At 44.1% G+C, this 19,554-nt stretch overlaps 2 protein-coding genes across 2 annotated transcripts; both read left to right on the forward strand.

Annotated features, from left to right (window-relative positions):
• LOC102184193 (zinc finger protein 594) lies at positions 207-1,946 on the forward strand. The gene is given in 4 exon segments (XM_018063998.1): positions 207-212; positions 345-927; positions 1,069-1,329; positions 1,486-1,946. Coding segments are annotated over 4 exon segments (1,311 nt in total).
• On the forward strand, positions 8,932-13,650 carry ZNF232 (zinc finger protein 232). The gene is given in 4 exon segments (XM_018063999.1): positions 8,932-9,366; positions 9,632-9,754; positions 12,900-13,000; positions 13,002-13,650. Coding segments are annotated over 4 exon segments (1,293 nt in total). The 5' UTR covers positions 8,932-8,946.

The raw sequence follows: 19,554 nt of genomic DNA on the forward strand, positions 1-19,554 counted from the left end.
AGATTCAGCAAGAACTGTATCAGAAAGATTCCAAAGACAGATCTCCCAGGAATGTGGGTTATTTGAAACCGATGATCCTGAGGACAGGTTATTGAGGTATTGGGTAAGCTCCTTAGATGATACAATGAGACATCCCTCATCCCAAGAGAGAGGTATCAGGGAAGTGAATGTGATCCCCCAAAAAACGATTGCAGGAGAGAGAGGCCATGGACGTAAGGGAAGAGAAAAAATCCTTTCTGCAGGAGAAAGATCCCACAGATATGAAGTCTGTGGTCAGAGCTTCAAACAAAAGTCAGAAATAACATCAGAAAATTGATAATGTAAAGAAAACCTATGAATGTAAGGAATGTGGAAAAACTTTCAGTTGAAGCTCAAACCTGATTATACATCAGAGAATTCACACAGGAAAGAAACCATATGTATGTAGTGAATGTGGGAAAGACTTTAATCAAAGTTCAAATCTTATTATACATCAGAGAATTCATACAGGAAAGAAACCTTATATATGTCATGAATGTGGAAAAGACTTCAATCAGAGCTCCAACCTGGTTCGACATAAGAGAATTCATAATGGTGAGAATCCCTATGAATGTAAAGAGTGTGGGAAGGCCTTCAAGGGGAGCTTGAACCTTGTCCTGCATCAGAGAATTCACACTGGAGAGAAGCCATATGTATGCAATGAATGTGGGAAGGGCTTCAATCAAAGCTCAGATCTTATTATTCATCACAGAACTCACACTGGAGAGAAACCCTATGAATGTTATGAATGTGGACAGACTTTCAGTCAAAGCTCACACCTGGTCACACATCAAGGAATTCATACTGGAGAGAAACCCTTCAAGTGCAGCAACTGTGAAAAGACCTTCAGGCAGTGCTCCCGCCTCACTGAACACCAGAGACTCCACAGTGGGGAGAGACCCCATGAATGTTGCAAATGTGGGAAATCCTTCAGTGGATGCACAGCCTTTCTGAAACAGCAGAGGCTACGCACTGGCAAGGAACTTGAATGTGAAAAAGCCTGTACTTCTGACCTGGATCTTATCCAACAACAGAGAACGCACAGGGAAGAAAAATCTTACGAATGTAATAAGTGTGGAAAATCTTTCCGGGGAAGTTCAGATCTAATTCGGCATTGGATAACTCACACTGGAGAGAAACCCTATGAATGCAGTGAATGTGGGAAAGCCTTTGGCCAGAGGTCGCACCTTATGACACATTAGAAAATTCACACTGGAGAGAAACCCTATCAGTGCAATGAGTGTGGGAAAGCCTTCCAGCAATGTTCGCTCCTCATCCGGCATCACAGAATCCACAGTGGTGAGAAACCTTGTGAATGTAAGGAATGCAGAAAAGCTTTCATCTGGCACACAGCTTTTCTCAAGCATCAGAGACTTCATACTGGAGAGAAACTTAAGGAAGTTGGGAAAACATTCAGCAAGGAAAAATTGCTTAGAGAAGAGCAGAGAATTCACCAAGAAGAGAAAGCTTATCAGTGCAGTCAGTGTGGTAGAACTTTTCGAGGCAGCTCAGATCTCACCTGACATCAGGTAACTCACTCAGGAGAGAAACCCTATGAATGTAAGGAATATGGGAAAACTTTCAATCAGAGCTCAGATCTTATGAAACATCACAGAATTCATAGTGGAGAAAAACCTTATGTGTGCAATGAATGTAGGAAATCTTTTAGGGACAGCTCAGATCTCATTAAACACCACTGTGTTCACACTGGCGAGAAACCCTATGAATGCCCTGAGTGTGAGAAGGCCTTCTGCCAGAACTCACACCTTGTTAGTCACCAGAGAATTCACACTGGAGAGAAAGCCTTTGAATGTAGCCACTGTGGGAAGGCCTTCAGCAGGCACACAGCTTTTCTTAAACATCAGAAACTTCACACTGGAAAGGAGCTTGGGGAACACAAGAGAGTCCTTAAATATAACTTACTCTAATAGGAAACAGAAACCTAATGTAGAAAAAGCTTGATGGAGACCACGTCTTATTGCACAGTAAAGGGTTTTTATTGCTGAAAACCATTTGAAAGTAGGAAAACATTCGAAGAGCCCTAATGGATGGAAAACATGTAAGTGTAATGTGGGCAAGCTCTTGGACATAATCACCTTTTCTCTGCTTCACATCTGAAACTGGCATATGATCCAGAGGATACAATTACTTGAGAATGTTTCAGGGGACTTCCATTGTTGTTAACATCATTAGAAATCACTTTGCCAACAACCCCCAAACTAACTTCTTCATGGAAGGAGCCATTTCAATCTTGACTACCTAGTCTAGTGACAAGTATAAATCTGCTTTAAGTACTTTAGGTTGATTAAATCTCTCTGGGATGAGTTCTTCCTGTTAGATATATATTTTATACATAGTCCCCTATTATCCCCTTATATGCTTATACATATGTGATAATACTAATTAGAATGAACCATTAATTGAGAGGAAACAAAAACTAATAGAAATGACTTGACAACAGGAAAGCTGAAAGCCAGGATACAAGAGCCAAGTGAAGTGTTCCCCAGAGAAAGAATGATAATGACTAGTAGTATCAGGAAATGAAAGAGCAAAGGAAAGGACAGTGGGTGCTAGAAATAAGGCTAGACTGAGTGCCAGGGCAGAGCATTTAGGTGACTTGAGTTGGTAGGAATTAAAGCAACAACTTTGGAAGGTGAAGTGATTAGAAGAGAGTGGTTTTGTCTTGAACCAGAGCTTTGTAATTATTTGAGAATTGGAAACTCTAAGCAGAACTCTGAAAGAGATTAGTCACCTTTAATCTGATAACTTATATTGGTAATCAGGCCCTGCCTATCTGTGCAGTCAAACACAACTGTCAAATATTTCTTGTACCATGAACTACTGGTAGATTGTATATGAACTTACACGTATCAGCAGACAAGAAAGTTACCGAATGGGACACTGTAAGGTGAGAATTTCAACCTATATCTTTCCTCAGTGGGAATAGCTTGTGAGATGCACAGAGGGGATCAGTGGTTCTCAACCAGGGTGATTTTAGCTTCCCAGGGGGCATTTGGCAATGTCCCAGAGACATTTTGGTTGTCACAACTGGGAAGAAAATATTGGCATCTAAAAAGCAGTAATGTTGCTAAATATCTTACAATACATAGCTCACTCTACCCCCAAAAAAGAATTATCTGACCCTAAGTGTCAACAGTGCCCTGGTTGAGAAGACCTGCCCTTGGATATTTATAACACCAGTCACCAGGGGCCGTTTAAGGAAGCATTTCAGTGTGATATGGGTAGTGGCAGTGCATCCCAATGGGAACCCAGAGTCTGATAGAAAACTAGTTTGATGAACAATTTCAGGAGAAGCAGTGTGGTGTAATGGAGGGGACACAGATGTGGGTTTGAATCCCAGTAGGACATGTTGGCCTCAGGACCTGGAACAAATTATGTAACCCTTCTGATCCTTATTTTCCTCACTAATAAAATGGTGATAAAATAATCTACCTCCTGGTGTAATTGTGAGCTTTAAATGAGAAAACTGAAATCTACTGTTGACACACAGAAGGGCATCTTGAGCTTTAACCATTTTAAAACAGAAGATGAAGTATTTACAAGCAAAATAAAAGATGTGTAAGAATACAGTGCTGTGTTGTGGCTGGTGTAAAGAAGATGACCCCTTAAAGTTAAAAGCACTGGGGGATAGGGCTCCTCCATAAGGGCATCCTGAACAGCAGTGGGATGTCTTAAAGTGGAGAAGCCCATCCACACCATCCCTGAAAGCTGGCTACGGGGGAATCCCCTGGAAGTCCAGTGGTTAAGACTCGGTTCTTTCACTGCCTTGGGCTTAGGTTCAATCCCTGATCCCCACAAACCACATGGTGTAGCCAAAAACTCTCTTCCTCATGCCATTGAGGTCCTTCTCCCAGCACACTATCAAATCTACCAAACACACTAGTGACATTGGTCACTAAATCTACTCCTTATTTGGCTTCTTTTCTTCAACTAATTTCCTCACTGAAGCAGGATGGGTTTGAATGTAGCAGTTGAGAATGTTGAAAATAGAGCAGGTAATATGTTGATGTCCCTTGGCTGCAGCTACAGTACAAGTCATTTCTCATTTCAGTTTCTGAATCTCTGATGAAATAAAGATTTGGAAGAACTTTCTTCCTATGTCTGAAGCTGAGAAGATTAGAAGACCTAAAATTCTGGTCAGCCATGTACATGAGTTAAGCCTGTTGTGAAGAAGACCTTAAACAACTGGGGACAAATTTGGAAGGACTGGTTTGTCTGTCTCTGGAGTTTTGTTAGAATCTTGGGTATAATGATTTCTCCTGATTACCTCTGAAGGGTATCCATGCATTTTTTGGATGTGTGATCAAGGAGACTGTACCCACCTCCCCCCGACCCCCAATGTGCTTTCTTCCCTTTTAGCATAAAGAATCTCTGGATCAAATCTGGCAGCACCTTGAGATCCTGAGGGTGAAAGTGAACAAGGCTTCTCTCAGCCTTGGTTTTCCATTACTGTTCTAGTTGTCTTGGAACTGTTCACCTTTTTAATCCATCGTGTACACCACTACTTGATTTTCTTCAAATACTGCTTTTATCATCTCACACACAAATGCAAACTCACATTCAAAAAGGAGCCAGTGGCTGCCCTTTTTACTAAAGTGAAAGTTCTTGGCTTGGCATTTAATATGCTCTCTCATACTGACTTGTCTCTCACTTCATGAAAGCTTCCAGTATGAGGCCTGGTCTAATTACTGTCCCTAAACAGCTAACAGCTAATGCATTGTCCTAACTCTTATCTCAGGTTGTCTTGACCTCCTGCAGCTTTCAGAGTCCCTATCACTTAAAATAACTTTTTTCTTTAAACATGGACATGTCTGACAGGTTCTGATGAACACACACTCAATTCTTTAAGGAAAAACGCCTTAGCACTTTTCCCCCCACATTGTTTATTGCAAGCAAAATTCAAGCACTGAAGCATGGCTTGTTTGAATGAACAAACCAAAGTCCTTTGTTTCTCCGGCCTCAGAGCTTACAAGAAGCCATTATTACACTGTAAATCTTTTATGTATATTCTCTTGTTTTCTTTACACTTCCTACACTTTAGCTTTTTGAAAGCAGGGAGCTATGTTTTTGTATTCCCTCACCTGTAGCCCAGACCTAGCTTTACATAAATAACTTTTTTTCAATAAATGTTTGAATGAACATGCATGTTTAAAATTTTCTAGTTTTGTGTTGGTTGTTGAAAACTATAGTCATCATAAGAGCATAGTATGTGTAATTTCCTTTCTTTTCTTTCCACTCTAGATATAGCCATAAACTAGTCAGTATAGAAAAAATTCAGGTTAAATTATATTTTGCTTGGTCAAAGTATCTGTTTTGAATTGGTGACTGGTTTCTGGTTAAGTGTTTTGGGGGAGGGGAAGGTGGCAGGTTTGGCCACACCTCACTGGGCTTGTGGAATCTTAGTACCCCCACCAGGGATGGCACTCAGTCCAGGCAGTGAAAGCACCAGAGTCCTAACCATTGGACCACCAGAGAATTCCTCCTAGTTAAGTATTTTAGTGATTCCCATTTGAAATGTTGTTTGCCAGAAAATGGTACTTCATGTTATATCTAAAAGTAATTGCTCTCTAGCATTTTCCTGAGATCTTATACCCCCAGAATTGGGTTGTTTTATACACATCTAGCTGGTGCACACAATTTTGGTGATTTATATTTGGCTAAAAGATCGTTTCATCTAGATTTTTCAATATCCTACCCTAAAGCTGAGTGAAACGGTCTCTAATTATTTTCATCTCTTCTGATTCTGTTGTTATGTTTTATTTCTCATTCCAATTCTTAATTTTTCTTGTTCTTAATCAAGCTCTAAACAAGTTTATCTATTTTGCTACTCTTTTCAAGGAAATTAACATTTGAATTTATCCCTTCTACTATTTTTAAATTTGTTTTTTATCTTAACTGATTCACTCTTCTTTGCTTCTTTAGGTTTATTTCACTATGCTTTTAAAGTTTCTTAAGGTTAGTTTTAAATTGTTTTATATCTGTTGTCATTAACAGGGGATGTAGTTGTTGTTACTCTTCAGTTGCTCAGTTGTGTCCAACTCTTTGCAACCCTATGGACTGCAGCAAGCCAGGCTTCCCTATCCTTCACTATCTCCCAGAGCTTGCTCAAACTCATGTCCATTGAGTTGGTTATGCCATCCAACCATCTCGTCCTCTGTCATCCCCTTCTGCTTCCAGCCTTCAATCTTTCCCAGTGTCAGAGTCTTTTCTAGTGAGTCAGCTCTTCGCATCAGGTGGCCAAAGTATTGGAGCTTCAGCATCAGTTCTTCAGTGAATATTCAGGACTGATTTCCTTTAGGATTGACTGGTTTGATCTCCTTGCTGTCCAAGGGACTGTCAACAGTCTTCTCCAACACCACAGTTCAAAAGCATCAGTTCTTTGGTGCTCAGCCTTCTTTATGGTCCAACTCTCATATCCATACATGACCACTGGATAAACCACAGCTTTGACTAGACAGACCTTTGTTGGCAAAGTGATGTCTCTGCTTTTTAATACTCTGTCTAGGTTGGTCATAGCTTTTCTTACAAGGAACAAGTGTCTTTTAATTTCATGGCTGCAGTCACCATCTACAGTGATTTTATGGTATACATTTTCAAGTATGGCTGTTGCTAAGTCCCATAGATTTTACCATGAAGTGTTCTCTTTATTGCCTTATAGGTGCTTTGCAATTTTGCTTTTGATTTCCTTTTTTGATCCAATTGGATTCTTTTCTTTCTAGGATTCATACTAGTTTGCTCATTCTGCTTTTTGTCATGTTAATTTGGATGCTCTACTGTTCTTTTCCATTATCATAATGGTTACCTTTCCTTCCCGAGAACTTGTAATCAGACACGTTTGTTATTATTGGGAAAGCAGATAGCAGTAATTTCCTCTATCAACAAGTCTTTTCCCCCACCCCAATTAATTACATCCTTAGATTTCATATTTTTTCTCACCAGGAATTGTTTTTATTTACTGATGGACATGCATAGACCTTTTCAAACTGTTCACTGGGTAACAAACCTAGACAGCATATTAAATAGCGGAGACATCACTTTGCCGACAAAGGTCTGTATAGTCAAAGCTATGGTTTTTCCAGGGGTCATGTATGGATGTGAGAGTTGGACCACAAAGAAGGCTGAGTGCCGAAGAACTGATGCTTTTGAACTGTGGTATTGGAGAAGGCTCTTGAGAGTCCCTTGGACAGCAAGGAGATCAAACCAGTCAATCCTAAAAGAAATCAACCCTGAATATTCACTGAGGGACTGATGCTGAAGCTGAAACTCCAATACTTTGGCCACCTGATGCAAAGAGCCAACTCATTGGAAAAGACCCTGGTGCTAGGAAAGATTGAAGGCAAAAGGAGAAGAGGGTGACAGAGGATGAGATAGATGGATGGCATCATCGACTCATCAGTGGACATGAGTTTGAGCAAACTCTGGGAGATAGTGAAGGACAGGGAAGCCTGTCGTGCTGCAGTCCATGGGATAGCAAAAAGTCGGACAGGACTGAGCAACTGAATAACAACAACACTTCTTCTTAAGGGTAACTTCTTTCTCCGGCTGTGACCCTCTAATCAGGTCTGGGAAGATGTAAGTGGAAAACAGAAGGTAGAGGAAGAAAGGCTGCAAAGAGGCCACGCACAGGGTAGAACTTCCCGGCCATTTCTATCAGCTTGGGCAGGACCCTGGATGCACAACTGAACAGAGAAGCAAGGCACGCCAATCTCTAGGTAAAAAGTTCGGCCCACACCTGCCCCACCCACTCCAGGACTGCAATTCCCAGAGCCCTCCGCGACACCTGCCCTCCCTGGTTAGCTGGAAGCCTGAGCTGCGCAAAAGTGGCTAGGTGTAAGCTCTGAGTCCTCTAAGGTGAAGCTTAGCGGCGGCCCTCAGGGTGTCGCCCGCTGGCCCGCTCTGCTGTAGCCGGAGCAGGAAGGCGGTTTCTGCAGTGAACACAACCCGCGGGCAGCCCTTTGAGGAGCCAAGGACAGATTGCGCGCCTTTGCACGGAAAGGGGTCCAGATCCCCACGGTTCGTGGAGGGCGGGGGCTGGCCCGGTGCCCCTCTTCTCTGGAGATTCCAGGGCTTAAAGTGAAGGATGGGGAATTATAACTGGCCAGGCTATCCGGCGGACCTCGTACCCAGTGCCGTGTGCAGGAATTCAACTGGGAACTGGCCGCCGGGGCATCATCCTGAGACACAGGCTTCCGCGCTCGTCTTCTGCGCCTCCCTCGTCCGTAGCCAGTGGCCCCTGTTCGTGTGCCTTTAATGGCCTCTGGGTGCGTTCCACTGCTTTCGCTTTAGATTTTCCTGAAGCTGGACACCTTACCGAGACCAAGTCTTGCCCAATAGCTGCCCCTTAACAGGACCCTGCTACAGATCCTGGGCGTTTGAATAAGATTGCCTTAGAGGAAATTTAAACTGTTCTTTTGTTGTGGCCACTACTGAAATTTTAGGAAGAGTAAAGGAGCCATCTGGCAGGAGGCTCCACTCCAACACCTCTGAGAGTCAATAATTGAAAATAGGCAAGTCACCTTGCTCTGAAAGTTGCTCAGCTCCAAGCTCTGGAAACTTGGCTTATGCTTCAAACTTGTTTCTTCCCGTGAGATTCCAGAACACTCCCCTCTCCCCAACCCCCTGTGTTTTCTCCTACTATAGCCTTTATCAAGTTGTAATATGTAGTGTAAAAAACACTTTATGTATGTGTCTACTAGGCTTTCTCAAAGGCAGTGACACTGGAATAGGAATCTGAGGAGGGATGGAGAAGGAAAGATTAAACGATATAGTACAGGGTTTGGCTCTTGGTAGATGCTGAGTGTGTATTTAATGAATGGAAAAAAAAAAAAAAAGTTCTGCTTATATGACAGCGTGCCCCTGAAAGACTCTGGTTGGTATGGGTCTTCTCCAGAGCCAGTTCAAGCTAGGATGTCTGTATCACTAACAGCAGCTAAAACTCTGGCCCCTCTAGGTACACAGGATCAAGAAAAGGTTATGATGATGGGGCCAAAGGAATAGGAACAGACTTGGGAATGTGAGAACAGACTACATGGGAACCACTCTCCTAGTCAAGAGATCTTCCGCCAGCGCTTCAGGCAGCTCTGTTACCAAGAGACTCCTGGTCCCCGGGAGGCCCTGAGGCAACTAAGGGCCCTCTGCTGTGAGAGGCTGAGGTCTGAGAGTCACAGCAAGGAGCAGATCCTAGAGGTACTGGTACTGGATCAATTCCTGACCATCCTGCCCAAGGAGTTCCAATCCTGGGTGCGGGGACATCACCGTAAGAGTGGAGAGAAGGCTGTGACTGTGCTGGAGGATTTAGAGAAAGGACTCAATGAACCAGGGCCCCAGGTGGAAAGGGGAACATACAATCTGTTGTGGAAACCAGATCAATAACCTTCCAGTCTGAAAGAGGGGCAGTAGTATGGGGAGTTGCCAAGTTCAAAACTGTTTGGGGCCAAGTAGAACATTGAGTGTACGTCTCTGTCTTTTCTGCCTTCAAGCCCTGAATGAGACTCTAGCTCCTCTTCCTGCCCCTGTCCTGTGAGGAGGCTCTATAAAGTCTCCTTGAAGGCTTTGGTCCCACAGAAACCAAGTGGTACCTGATCACCCCCAGGTCCCAGGCCTTGCGTGTGGACCTGCATGGGAAGAGCGAAAGGAGAAGGCAGCTCTGGGAGCAGCCCAGGAGAAACCAAGCTTCCAGCTGCAGCCTATGGAGCCCTGGCCCTTCCCAGAGAGTGTTGAGTAACAGGATTCTGTGGGGAGGGAGGGAAGGAGGAGGGAGTATAAAGGTCACAGAACAGGAGCTCAGAAGCTGTCATCATCCTGGCCTTACTGTTCTTATCACTTAGGTGAGAGACGCATCACCCACAAAATTAGGAATAATGATAACCTACCTTATGTAGTAGCTCTAAGGATTAAATTTCTAGCATCAGTTCAGTTCAGTCACTCAGTCATGTCCGACTCTTTGCGACCCCATGAATTGCAGCACGCCAGGCCTCCCTGTTTATCACCAACTCCCGGAGTTCACTCAGACTCACGTCCATTGAGTCAGTGATGCCATCCAGCCATCTCATCCTCGGTCATCCCCTTTTCCTCCTGCCCCCAATCCCTCCCAGCATCAGAGTCTTTTCCAATGAGTCAACTCTTCGCATGAGGTGGCCTAAGTACTGGAGCTTCAGCTTTAGCATCATTCCTTCCAAAGAAATCCCAGGGTTGATCTCCTTCAGAATGGACTGGTTGGATCTCCTTGCAGTCCAAGGGACTCTCAAGAGTCTTCTCCAACACCACAGTTCAAGAGCATCAATTTTTCGGCACTCAGCCTACTTCACAGTTCAACTCTCACATCCATACATGACCACTGGGAAAGCCATAGCCTTGACTAGACGGACCTTAGTTGGCAAAGTAATGTCTGTGCTTTTGAGTATGCTATCTAGGTTGGTCATAACTTTTCTTCCAAGGAGTAAGCATCTTTTAATTTCATGGCTGCAGTCACCATCTGCAGTGATTTTGGAGCCCCAAAAAATAAAGTCTGACACTGTTTCCACTGTTTCCACTCTTTCCCCATCTATTTCCTATGAAGTGATGGGACCAGATGCCATGATCTTCATTTTCTGAATGTTGAGCTTTAAGCCAACATTTTCACTCTCCTCTTTCACTTTCATCAAGAGGCTTTTTAGTTCCTCTTCACTTTCTGCCATAAGGGTGGGGTCATCTGCATATCTGAGGTTATTGATATTTCTCCCAGCAATCTTGACGCCAGCTTGTGTTTCTTCCAGGCCAGCGTTTCTCATGATGTACTCTGCATAGAAGTTAAATAAGCAGAGTGACAATATACAGCCTTGATGTACTCCTTTTCCTATTTGGAACCAGTCTGTTGTTCCATGTCCAGTTCTAACTGTTGCTTCTTGACCTGCATACAGATTTCTCAAGAGGCAGGTCAGGTGGTCTGGTATTCCCATCTCTCTCAGAATTTTCCACAGTTGATTGTGATCCACACAGTCAAAGGCTTTGGCATAGTCAATAAAGCAGAAATAGATGTTTTTCTGGAACTCTCTTGCTTTTTCCATGATCCAGCAGATGTTGGCAATTTGATTTCTGGTTCCTCTGCCTTTCCTAAAACGAGCTTGAACATCAGGATGTTCACGGTTCACACATTGCTGAATTTCTAGCATATCTGGCTATAAAACCTCACCAGCATCTCTTGGTTTAGCGAGCCCTCAGTGTGTGCATGCTCAGTCATGCCCGACTCTTTGTGACCCTATGGACTGCAGCCCACCAGGCTCCTCTGTCCATGGGATTTTCCAAACAAGAATACTGGAGTGGGTTGCCATCTCCTTTTCTAGAGGTCTTCCCAACCCAAGGATCAAACCTGCATCTCCCATGTCTCCAGCACTGCAGGTGGATTCTTTACCACTGAGCCACTGGGGAAACCCTGAGAGCCCTGAAGCAGGACCAGAAAATACTTCATTCACTTTTGGCCTCACGGTTTTCACTGCCCTGAGCTACAGGCCAGCTTGGAAATCTTTTCTCTTTGAACTTTTTCATGGCTTCCAAAACACACTTTGTAATCTGTAAGGCATTCCATGTGAGACACAGTCTGTCATTATCTTTCTCTACCACCTACTCCCCATCTAAAAGCCCCATGTGAAATTCTCTTTTGTCTACACTTCTGCCCTTCAGATTTACCACAACAACTTCCTCCTCAGCTTTCATCCATCCCCATAAAGATCCTCTCCTCTCAATCTATAGCCATAGACCCTAGACTGAGAGCCTCAGGACCATGCACTGTCCTTGCAGAGCACTGTATAACCTCATAAACCATTGGAACGTGACATGAATATGTTGCTAATTAAGAAAATTCTATTTAACACTTGGTTTTACACCATAACTCCACCACCACAAGAGAGAAGCATCTGAAAATTCAAATTCTTATTAGCAACAAAACAGGAAAAACAAAAAACAGAGATTAATCTTAGTATCTATTCCAAAAGTATGTTTTTACTTCCCACCACTTCCTTTCCTTTCTTGCAGTTTTCCTTGTTTCCTTTACCTCTGTTTCATATGTCTCTCTTCAGAGCTAACTATTGTTTGATTTTTTTTTTCCCTAGTAAGCATGTTTCATATTTCTTTAACCACAAGCATTTAACCTGGAAAAAAATATGTATTTTTAAAGTTTGGCATTACCTTATAGCCATTGCTGTTTGTCCTTTTTAGATTATAGAAAGCATTACAGACAATTAAAACCACAAAGTGTTACAGACCTTTTAAAGATGAAAAGGCAAAGCATTTGTCTCTTCTTTTTTTAAAGAGCAGGTCAAAGGGAAAGGCCAAGAGCATCAAGCAGGCAGTCATCCTTTCAGTAAAGAGCCAGCTGGTTGGGGACCCTTTTCTGTGACTACAGATTGGAGGAGCAAGGGTTGACTGGAAAGAGATGAAGATCACAAAGTCAGAGGGGCAGGGTCTTTGTGCCTTTAGGAACATCCTTTTCCATCACCTTGTGATTCTCATTTTTCCTTTTCTATACAACATCAGTTAACCACTCCCCAGTTTCTTGAAAATATTAACTTTTTCTCATATTTTTAAAGAGTAACTAAATCCTAAAAAAAAGATCCTGCCTTAAAATTTATTTTATTTTTCAAATAACACTTTTGCAGTGCTCCATAAATTTAAAAATTAGGGGAAAAAAACAGATAAGGAGGAGGGATGAGGAAAAAAGGAGAAGCTTCCCGTACACAGTCCCATTACCAAAACCAAGAGATGACCCCATATTTAAGTGACTGTCCTTCTGAATTCTGTCACGTGTATACTGAATATTTTTCAAGCTTTTATTTTCATGCCAGAAATCCTAATCTGAGTGTCATTTCTCTGTACACTCAAAACAGGTATATCTGCAGTTTCCATCAAACGTTGCAGAAGATGATGCAGAGACCAAGGACAAAGGGTAGTTGCCACAACCACCCATTACTGAAGTGGAATCACAGGTGCTCAGAGAAAACCACCAGCACCGCTACCTTTGAAGCTACCTCTGAAGGTGAGGGTCCTTTAGAGCAGCAGCAGAGAAATCTTAAAAGGGAGAGACTGAGGGAGTCCCCCACTCAGGGGAAAAGCTTCAGACAGATGACTGTAGCCCATAAGACAACTCCCACAGGGAAGAAAGACCATAAATGCAGTGAATGTGGTAAAGCCTTCATTTATAACTCACACCTTATCATCCACCAGAGAATTCATTCTGGAGAGAAAATCTGTAAGTACAGTGACTGTGGGAAAATGTTCAACCAGAGTTCAAGCCTCATTCAGCATCAAAGAATTCATACAGGAGAGAAACCCTACAAGTGCTATGCCTGTGCGAAGTCCTCCAGGCGGAGTGCTCATCTTGTTCAGCATCAGAGGATTCATTCAGGGGAGAAGCCCTACAAGTGTAATGAATGTGGGAAAGCCTTCAGCCAAAGCTCCTACCTAAGTCAGTGTCTGAGAATCCACAATGGAGAGAAACCTTTCATCTGTAAAGAATGTGGGAAAGCCTACAGATGGAGTTCCAAGCTTATCAGACACCAAAGAGTTCATGCCAGAGAAGAGCCTTCCCTGTGGACTGAGGGTGAGAAAGTCTTCAGGCAGAGTTGTACTTTTGTCTAATCAGTTTTAGAACTAGATTCCATAAAAGTTATAAGCTCTTTAAGATTTTTCCTGTGTCTTTCTTGATTTAGGAAAAACTGTATCTAGTCCTACTACCTGCAGGTCATCACTTCATACCCTCTATTTGAGATGACTATATCAACTAGCATACCTTTGGCTTTGAGTAACAGCCAACATGCCAACTTCATCAGAGTTATGGGTCTGGCACAGAGCCGCTGTGCAGGTAATGGCCATCCTATATTAGTATTCTTATGAATGGGTCTTTGGTCCTGGCCCTTCCTCAGCCCCACAGTAATCTGCCTGTTGGGACAGGGTCCCATCTACAACTGTCCAAGCATGAGACAGAAACCACACTTGTTATCTGAGCAGGGAAAGTTTAATATAAAGAAGTATTAACTAGTCAAGGGGAATGATCTATTAAAGGAGATAAAGAGATCTTAAGAATATAGGACCAGCAGCATGGGGAACAGCTATTACCTCTAGGGAGAGCCACACTCAAATAGCCCAGGACTCTGGACTGGTGCGGCTGCTCTAGTGGTGCATGAGAGCTGGTCTGTAGAGGCATGCAACAGCCAGTTTGCACCTTTTCACCAGCCTGCATTGAAGTTGGTGATGGTGGGAGTTCACTGTGGAAGTCAGAGCTTTAAAAAAAAAAAAGTTAAATATTGACCAACATGACACTGGCTTGTAAAGTTCATCAAGGTGATACAAGCCAGGGCAGGAAGCCACTGGTTGAGGTACCTGCAAACTCACCAGAGGATGGGTGCCACATGGTAAGGACAAGAAGGGAAAACTACCAGGACCAGAAGCCCCTCCTCTTTGCTTTGTCCCTCGAGTGCCCTTTAGTGGCAAAGGCCTTCCTGATTCTCTGATACAAGTTTTTATTTCTTTCTCACATAAATGTCCAGACATGAGCTGGTGGTCAGCAAACAGCCCACAGGCCAAATCCAGCTCGTGACCAGTTTTTTTTATAGCCCACAGGCTAAGAATCACTTTTATATTTTTAAATGTAAAAAGCAAGGGGAAAAAAAGAAGTGTGGCTCACAAAGCCTGTAATGTTTACTTCTGGTGCCTTTACAGGAAAAGTTTGCCAAGCCCTGGTCTAAGGGACAACTGAGTTTAGTTTCACCAGATACTCTAAGGACCCACCTTGCTTCTCCATCCCCTAGACTAGCATGGGTTTGCCTGCATGGTTGATGCTGGATCATTTCTGTACCCACATTCCAGCTCCTAGGAAGAGTGAAGTAACAGTCTCAAGGACAGGCAGTTTCCTTTTCACCAGGTGTTACAGAAGGTGCCCCAACTGAATCTTGGTGAAGATTCAGTTACACTGCCACATCCACCTACCGCTGGAAAACACCTCCAGCTAGGTGACAGTCTGACCAATTAAAACGCAAGGGGAAGGAGAGAACCAATTTAGAAAGACAATGAACAGTGCTCTACCCCATGGAACATCTCCCCACTTTTGCAACCTGGTGCTGCAGGTTGACTGGGGAAGGAGTGTCCTGGTCCCAGAAATGGCAGAGTAGGATCAGGGAAGCAGAGGATGACTCCCACTTGGGAGACAAGGGAGTGGAATGTGGATTACAGTCCTCCTATGACCAAAGTTTCAGCTCATTCCCACCACAGCCCAGCTCAGAGAATGCCGATGTACCCAGCAGATCAGGGTTAAAGAAAAGTTTGTGTCCTTTCTTGATGACTTTTTGGGTAATCTTCGGAAGCTGACCCAGACCTTTGCTCACTCCAATGTATAAATAACCACATTTCTTAGCAAAAGGCATCAAATGATCAACTCTGCAGGGCCCCTGCCCTCATCCCTTCCACATCTGTCTTCTTAGTCCCTCCAGCAGCCTCAGAGGACAGTGCTTTCTTCTTTCTGAAGCCAAACCTGCCTTCTGTACCTTGAGTCTGTCCTTCCCCACTGCCACTAAGTTAAATTTTAGTAGTTAGTTATTAGATAATTATCTTAATAGGCCTGGTTGTAAGTCGGAAGGCACCTGGGGGACTGCAAGTGAACATCCGGGAACAGCCTAAGAAATCCCACCTTGAAATGTGAAATATCCTCACGAACGACCTGAGAACGACACCGGCCCAGGTCCTGGGTGGTGGGCGCCCCTGGACTCGACTTGGGGGTCAGCGTAGTACAGCGGCCGACGCTCACTTCGGGCCCTCAGACCTCTCGCCCCACTACTGCTGCTGCTGCTAAGTCGCTTCAGTCGTGTCCAACTCTATGCGACCCCATAGACAGCAGCCCACCAGGCTCCCCCTTCCCTGAGATTCTCCAGGCAAGAACAATGGAGTGGGTTGCCATTTCCTTCTCCAATGCATGAAAGTGAAAAGTGAAAGTGAAGTCGCTCAGTCGTGTCCGACCCTCAGCGACCCCATGGGCTGCAGCCTTCCAGGCTCCTCCGTCCAAGGGATTTTCCAGGCAAGAGTGCTGGAGTGGGGTGCCATTGCCTTCTCCGCTCGCCCCACTGGTCACCAGCAAAAAGGCAGCTCGGGCCTCGGCCAATCAGCGCGGCGTGCCGCCCGCCCTGCCCGCCAGGTAGCGCACTGAGGAGAGTTGCCCGCTTTCCGAGCGCGGCCCCAGCCGCTGGGCTCGCGCCCTGACTCGATGCAGCTCGTTCCTCTTGGTCCCGGAGGCAGTGGCGGCCGAGTGCCTTCGGCGACTTCTTACAGGTTTGGCGGTGCCGGCAAAATTGGGTCCACCGATAAAATCACTGCCTGCAAAGCGTGGTACAAATAAGTAGAACATCAGCGTTCTCGTCGGCGGCACAGCAGGAGAGATGAGAGTCGCTGCCGAGTCCCCGTGAGAAGCCTGGAGCTGAAGACAGGAACGTGGCAGGGTCGGCCAGGGGCTGGGGAAGGATGAGCTCGCGTCCTGGGTGGCCTCGTCGGCGCCCCTCCCCAGCTCTCAGGGAGCTGCTCCCCAGCTCTCAGGTAGGAGGCGGGCTTCCTACTCCATGGGAGAACCGAAGCATTCTCTCCTACTTCCACTCCGCGGCGCTGTCCGCTGCTGCAGAGTTCAGGTCTCCACTAGCCTCGTGGCACGCAGCCCCCGCGCAGCACACAGGTCCAGTCGCGTCGTAGGCGCTCAGCCTGAGCTTGATGAATGTCCAAGGACCCACGTTTTTGAAGCTCCGCCCTCAGGTTATCACCAGAATCGCACCCCACTTCCCACTGGATTTTTACTGAGGCTCCAACTCCCATCCATTTTCAGGGGTTCACCCAAAGGCACAGTCTTGGCATAGCTTCATCTCCAAAGCGGAGGGAATGTGATGAGGGAGAGGTTATTGCGGATTACTTGGTAGTTTGTTATAAGAAAACGTTTGATTTCAAAACGTGTAAGGGACTACAGGGGTTCAAAGATGGGTTTCAGATGGTTCATGAATTCCCTGAATTTGCATGCACATTTTTCTAGGCAGAATTCTCTGGAGTTTCAAAGATCCCAGACCCAACAACCCGAGGAAGGTGCCTTAGACCAGGAAACACCAGCCCGGAAATCTCAGTAACATTTAAAAATAAAAAGAACCATTCAGATGATGGGGGAGGGGTTGTTTTCATTTTTTCGCCTGCTCAGCTTGTGGGATCTTAGTTCCCCCACCAGGTATTGAACCGTGCCCTCAGGCAGTGAAAGCATGGAGTCCTAACCACTGGACTACCACGGAATTCCAATCCAGAATATTACATTGTTGTTAATCGTGAAAAACTATATCTATCTATAGACCATAATGATACAATGTATGTTGGAATACACATTAGAAAGGCATCAAATCAACAGAATTGTAAAGAAATACTTTATTTACACAAAGCGTTAGAATACCAATAAAACTGTTTAATTAGGGAAGGGTGAAAATATACATGGACATAGCTGCAAACATCCTGAAGGGTATTTCTGGGTATTTTAGTAGGTCTTTGAGATTGTGAGGCCTGGTATTTTTAATGGGTCTAACATTAAGAAAACTTCAGTCTTTTTTTTTCCTTGACAGAATTCTACTTGCACTAGATTATGACTACCAGTCGTAATTACATTATGATCAGATTTTGGCTCCCAAGTAAATTGAGGGGGGAGGGGGCAAACAAGGAAAAGAGAGGAGTCTTTCTGAGCTAGCTGGATGAGAGGTGGTAAAGATAGGAAGTGAGGTTACAGGAAGTGTGTATATAAGGTGGAAATAATTTCACTCACCAGAATTTCTCTTGGGAAAACATTAATATATGTTGGCAGATTCTTCTTAGAATGAGATAGGAGAACTTCCTTCCTTAACATTAGGATCGAGCACAACAAAAATTGGTCACAAAACTGCATCTAATGTTCCAACAGTATATTTAACTGAAGGGCTTTTTTTTTCTATTTGCTAAGCAGTGGGTTTAAGAAGATAATGGAGCTGGAGGTGGGGGTTGCTCATTATCTGGCAAGAAAAAAGCAGCTTAAGTGATAAACCTGAGAGGGAAGGACAAAGAGAAAAATTTTCAGTGGCAGTTTGTCCAAGGGAACTCTGAGAACAAAATGTCTTAACAGGATATGAACCTCCTTCTCCACTTTTTACGCACCAAAATCTTCAGTAAAGCCAGTATTACTCATGGGTATGTTTGTGTGAAGGGATCCTTTGTGGGGAGCGTAAAGAGGCTGAGTTCTATATTAAGGGCTGGCAAGGGGTGTATGTGCCAATAAAATGTTCAAACACAGGAATCAGAAGTTAAGGGAATGGGTGACATCCAGGTTTCATGTGAGAAAGATATGTTTGGGAATCATTCAATTTGAGCTTGAGCAATGAAAAAAGGAATGAAAGCACACTGCACTTGTAATCACCCACGGAAAGAGGTAAGTTAAAGAACTGCTTTCCAAGGACATGATTTAAATCAGCTATATTCAAATTCATGTAGTAATCGGAAATGTACAAAGGATTTTGAATAAGGCAGTAATGTATCCACCTACCCAGAGTACAGCACAGTGCTTTGGAGCACAGCTCAGAGCTGGAGTCTTGGCTCTAGCACTACTAGCTGTGTGAGCATGAGCTTGATCATGTGATCAAGTTACCTGACATCTCCCCTGCCCCTCACCTTTCAAACTGGGCTAGAGTACCCAGATCACTAATGGTTATACAACTCTATAAACTAAAGCACATTCAATTGAACACTTAGAACAGGAGAATTTTATGGTATGTAAATTATACCACAATAAAGCTGTTTGTTTGTCTGTTTTTAAAAAGAGAGGACCCACATCACAGAGAGGCTGTAAAAATAAAAATGTAAACTGTCTGGCATTGTTCCGACACATAGTAAAAATTCAATAAATACTAGTGATTAGTATTAGTGTAATAAAGAGATTAAAGAATAAAACACTGAGGATACATAAAGTTAAATTTTTTAAAAAGAGTTGAGGAATTACTGGGTTGGTTGAAACTTGAGATCACTTACTTCAACTCCCCTTATTTTACAGATGAGGAAACTAGGGATCAGCAGGTCAAGTGCTTTGTTCAAGGTCCAGTTCTTAGACCAAACCCCAAGCCTGCTGGATTCTCATTAGTGCAATTCCCACTACCTCAGAAAGATTGCCTCAGAAACACTGACACACGAAAAACTGAGGATGTGTTTCCTTGGAGGAAAAAGAAACACATAGGAGAACACAGAACACATGTAGAGGTGTTGAAGAAAGACAGTTCCAAGGTCAAGGGCAAACTAAGAAGAGGCTATCACATTCTGGTCCATGAACCAAGGACCCCCAACAGTGGTCATGAGAGCTTAAGTGCTTTGGCAAGGCAGGAGCCCTGGTCAGTCAGGTGAACCTGTTCATCACTGTGGCCTGATGCCTGCTGACAATGAAGCTGCACAGTCCTCTTCGAGCTACTTCCTGACTTGTCAGCAGCAGCAGCAGGAACTGGGGCCAAAAGTGAACACAGCAGA

The sequence above is a fragment of the Capra hircus genome, chromosome 19 (genome assembly GCF_001704415.2).
Source record: "Capra hircus breed San Clemente chromosome 19, ASM170441v1, whole genome shotgun sequence".
Lineage (NCBI taxonomy): Eukaryota > Metazoa > Chordata > Mammalia > Artiodactyla > Bovidae > Capra > Capra hircus.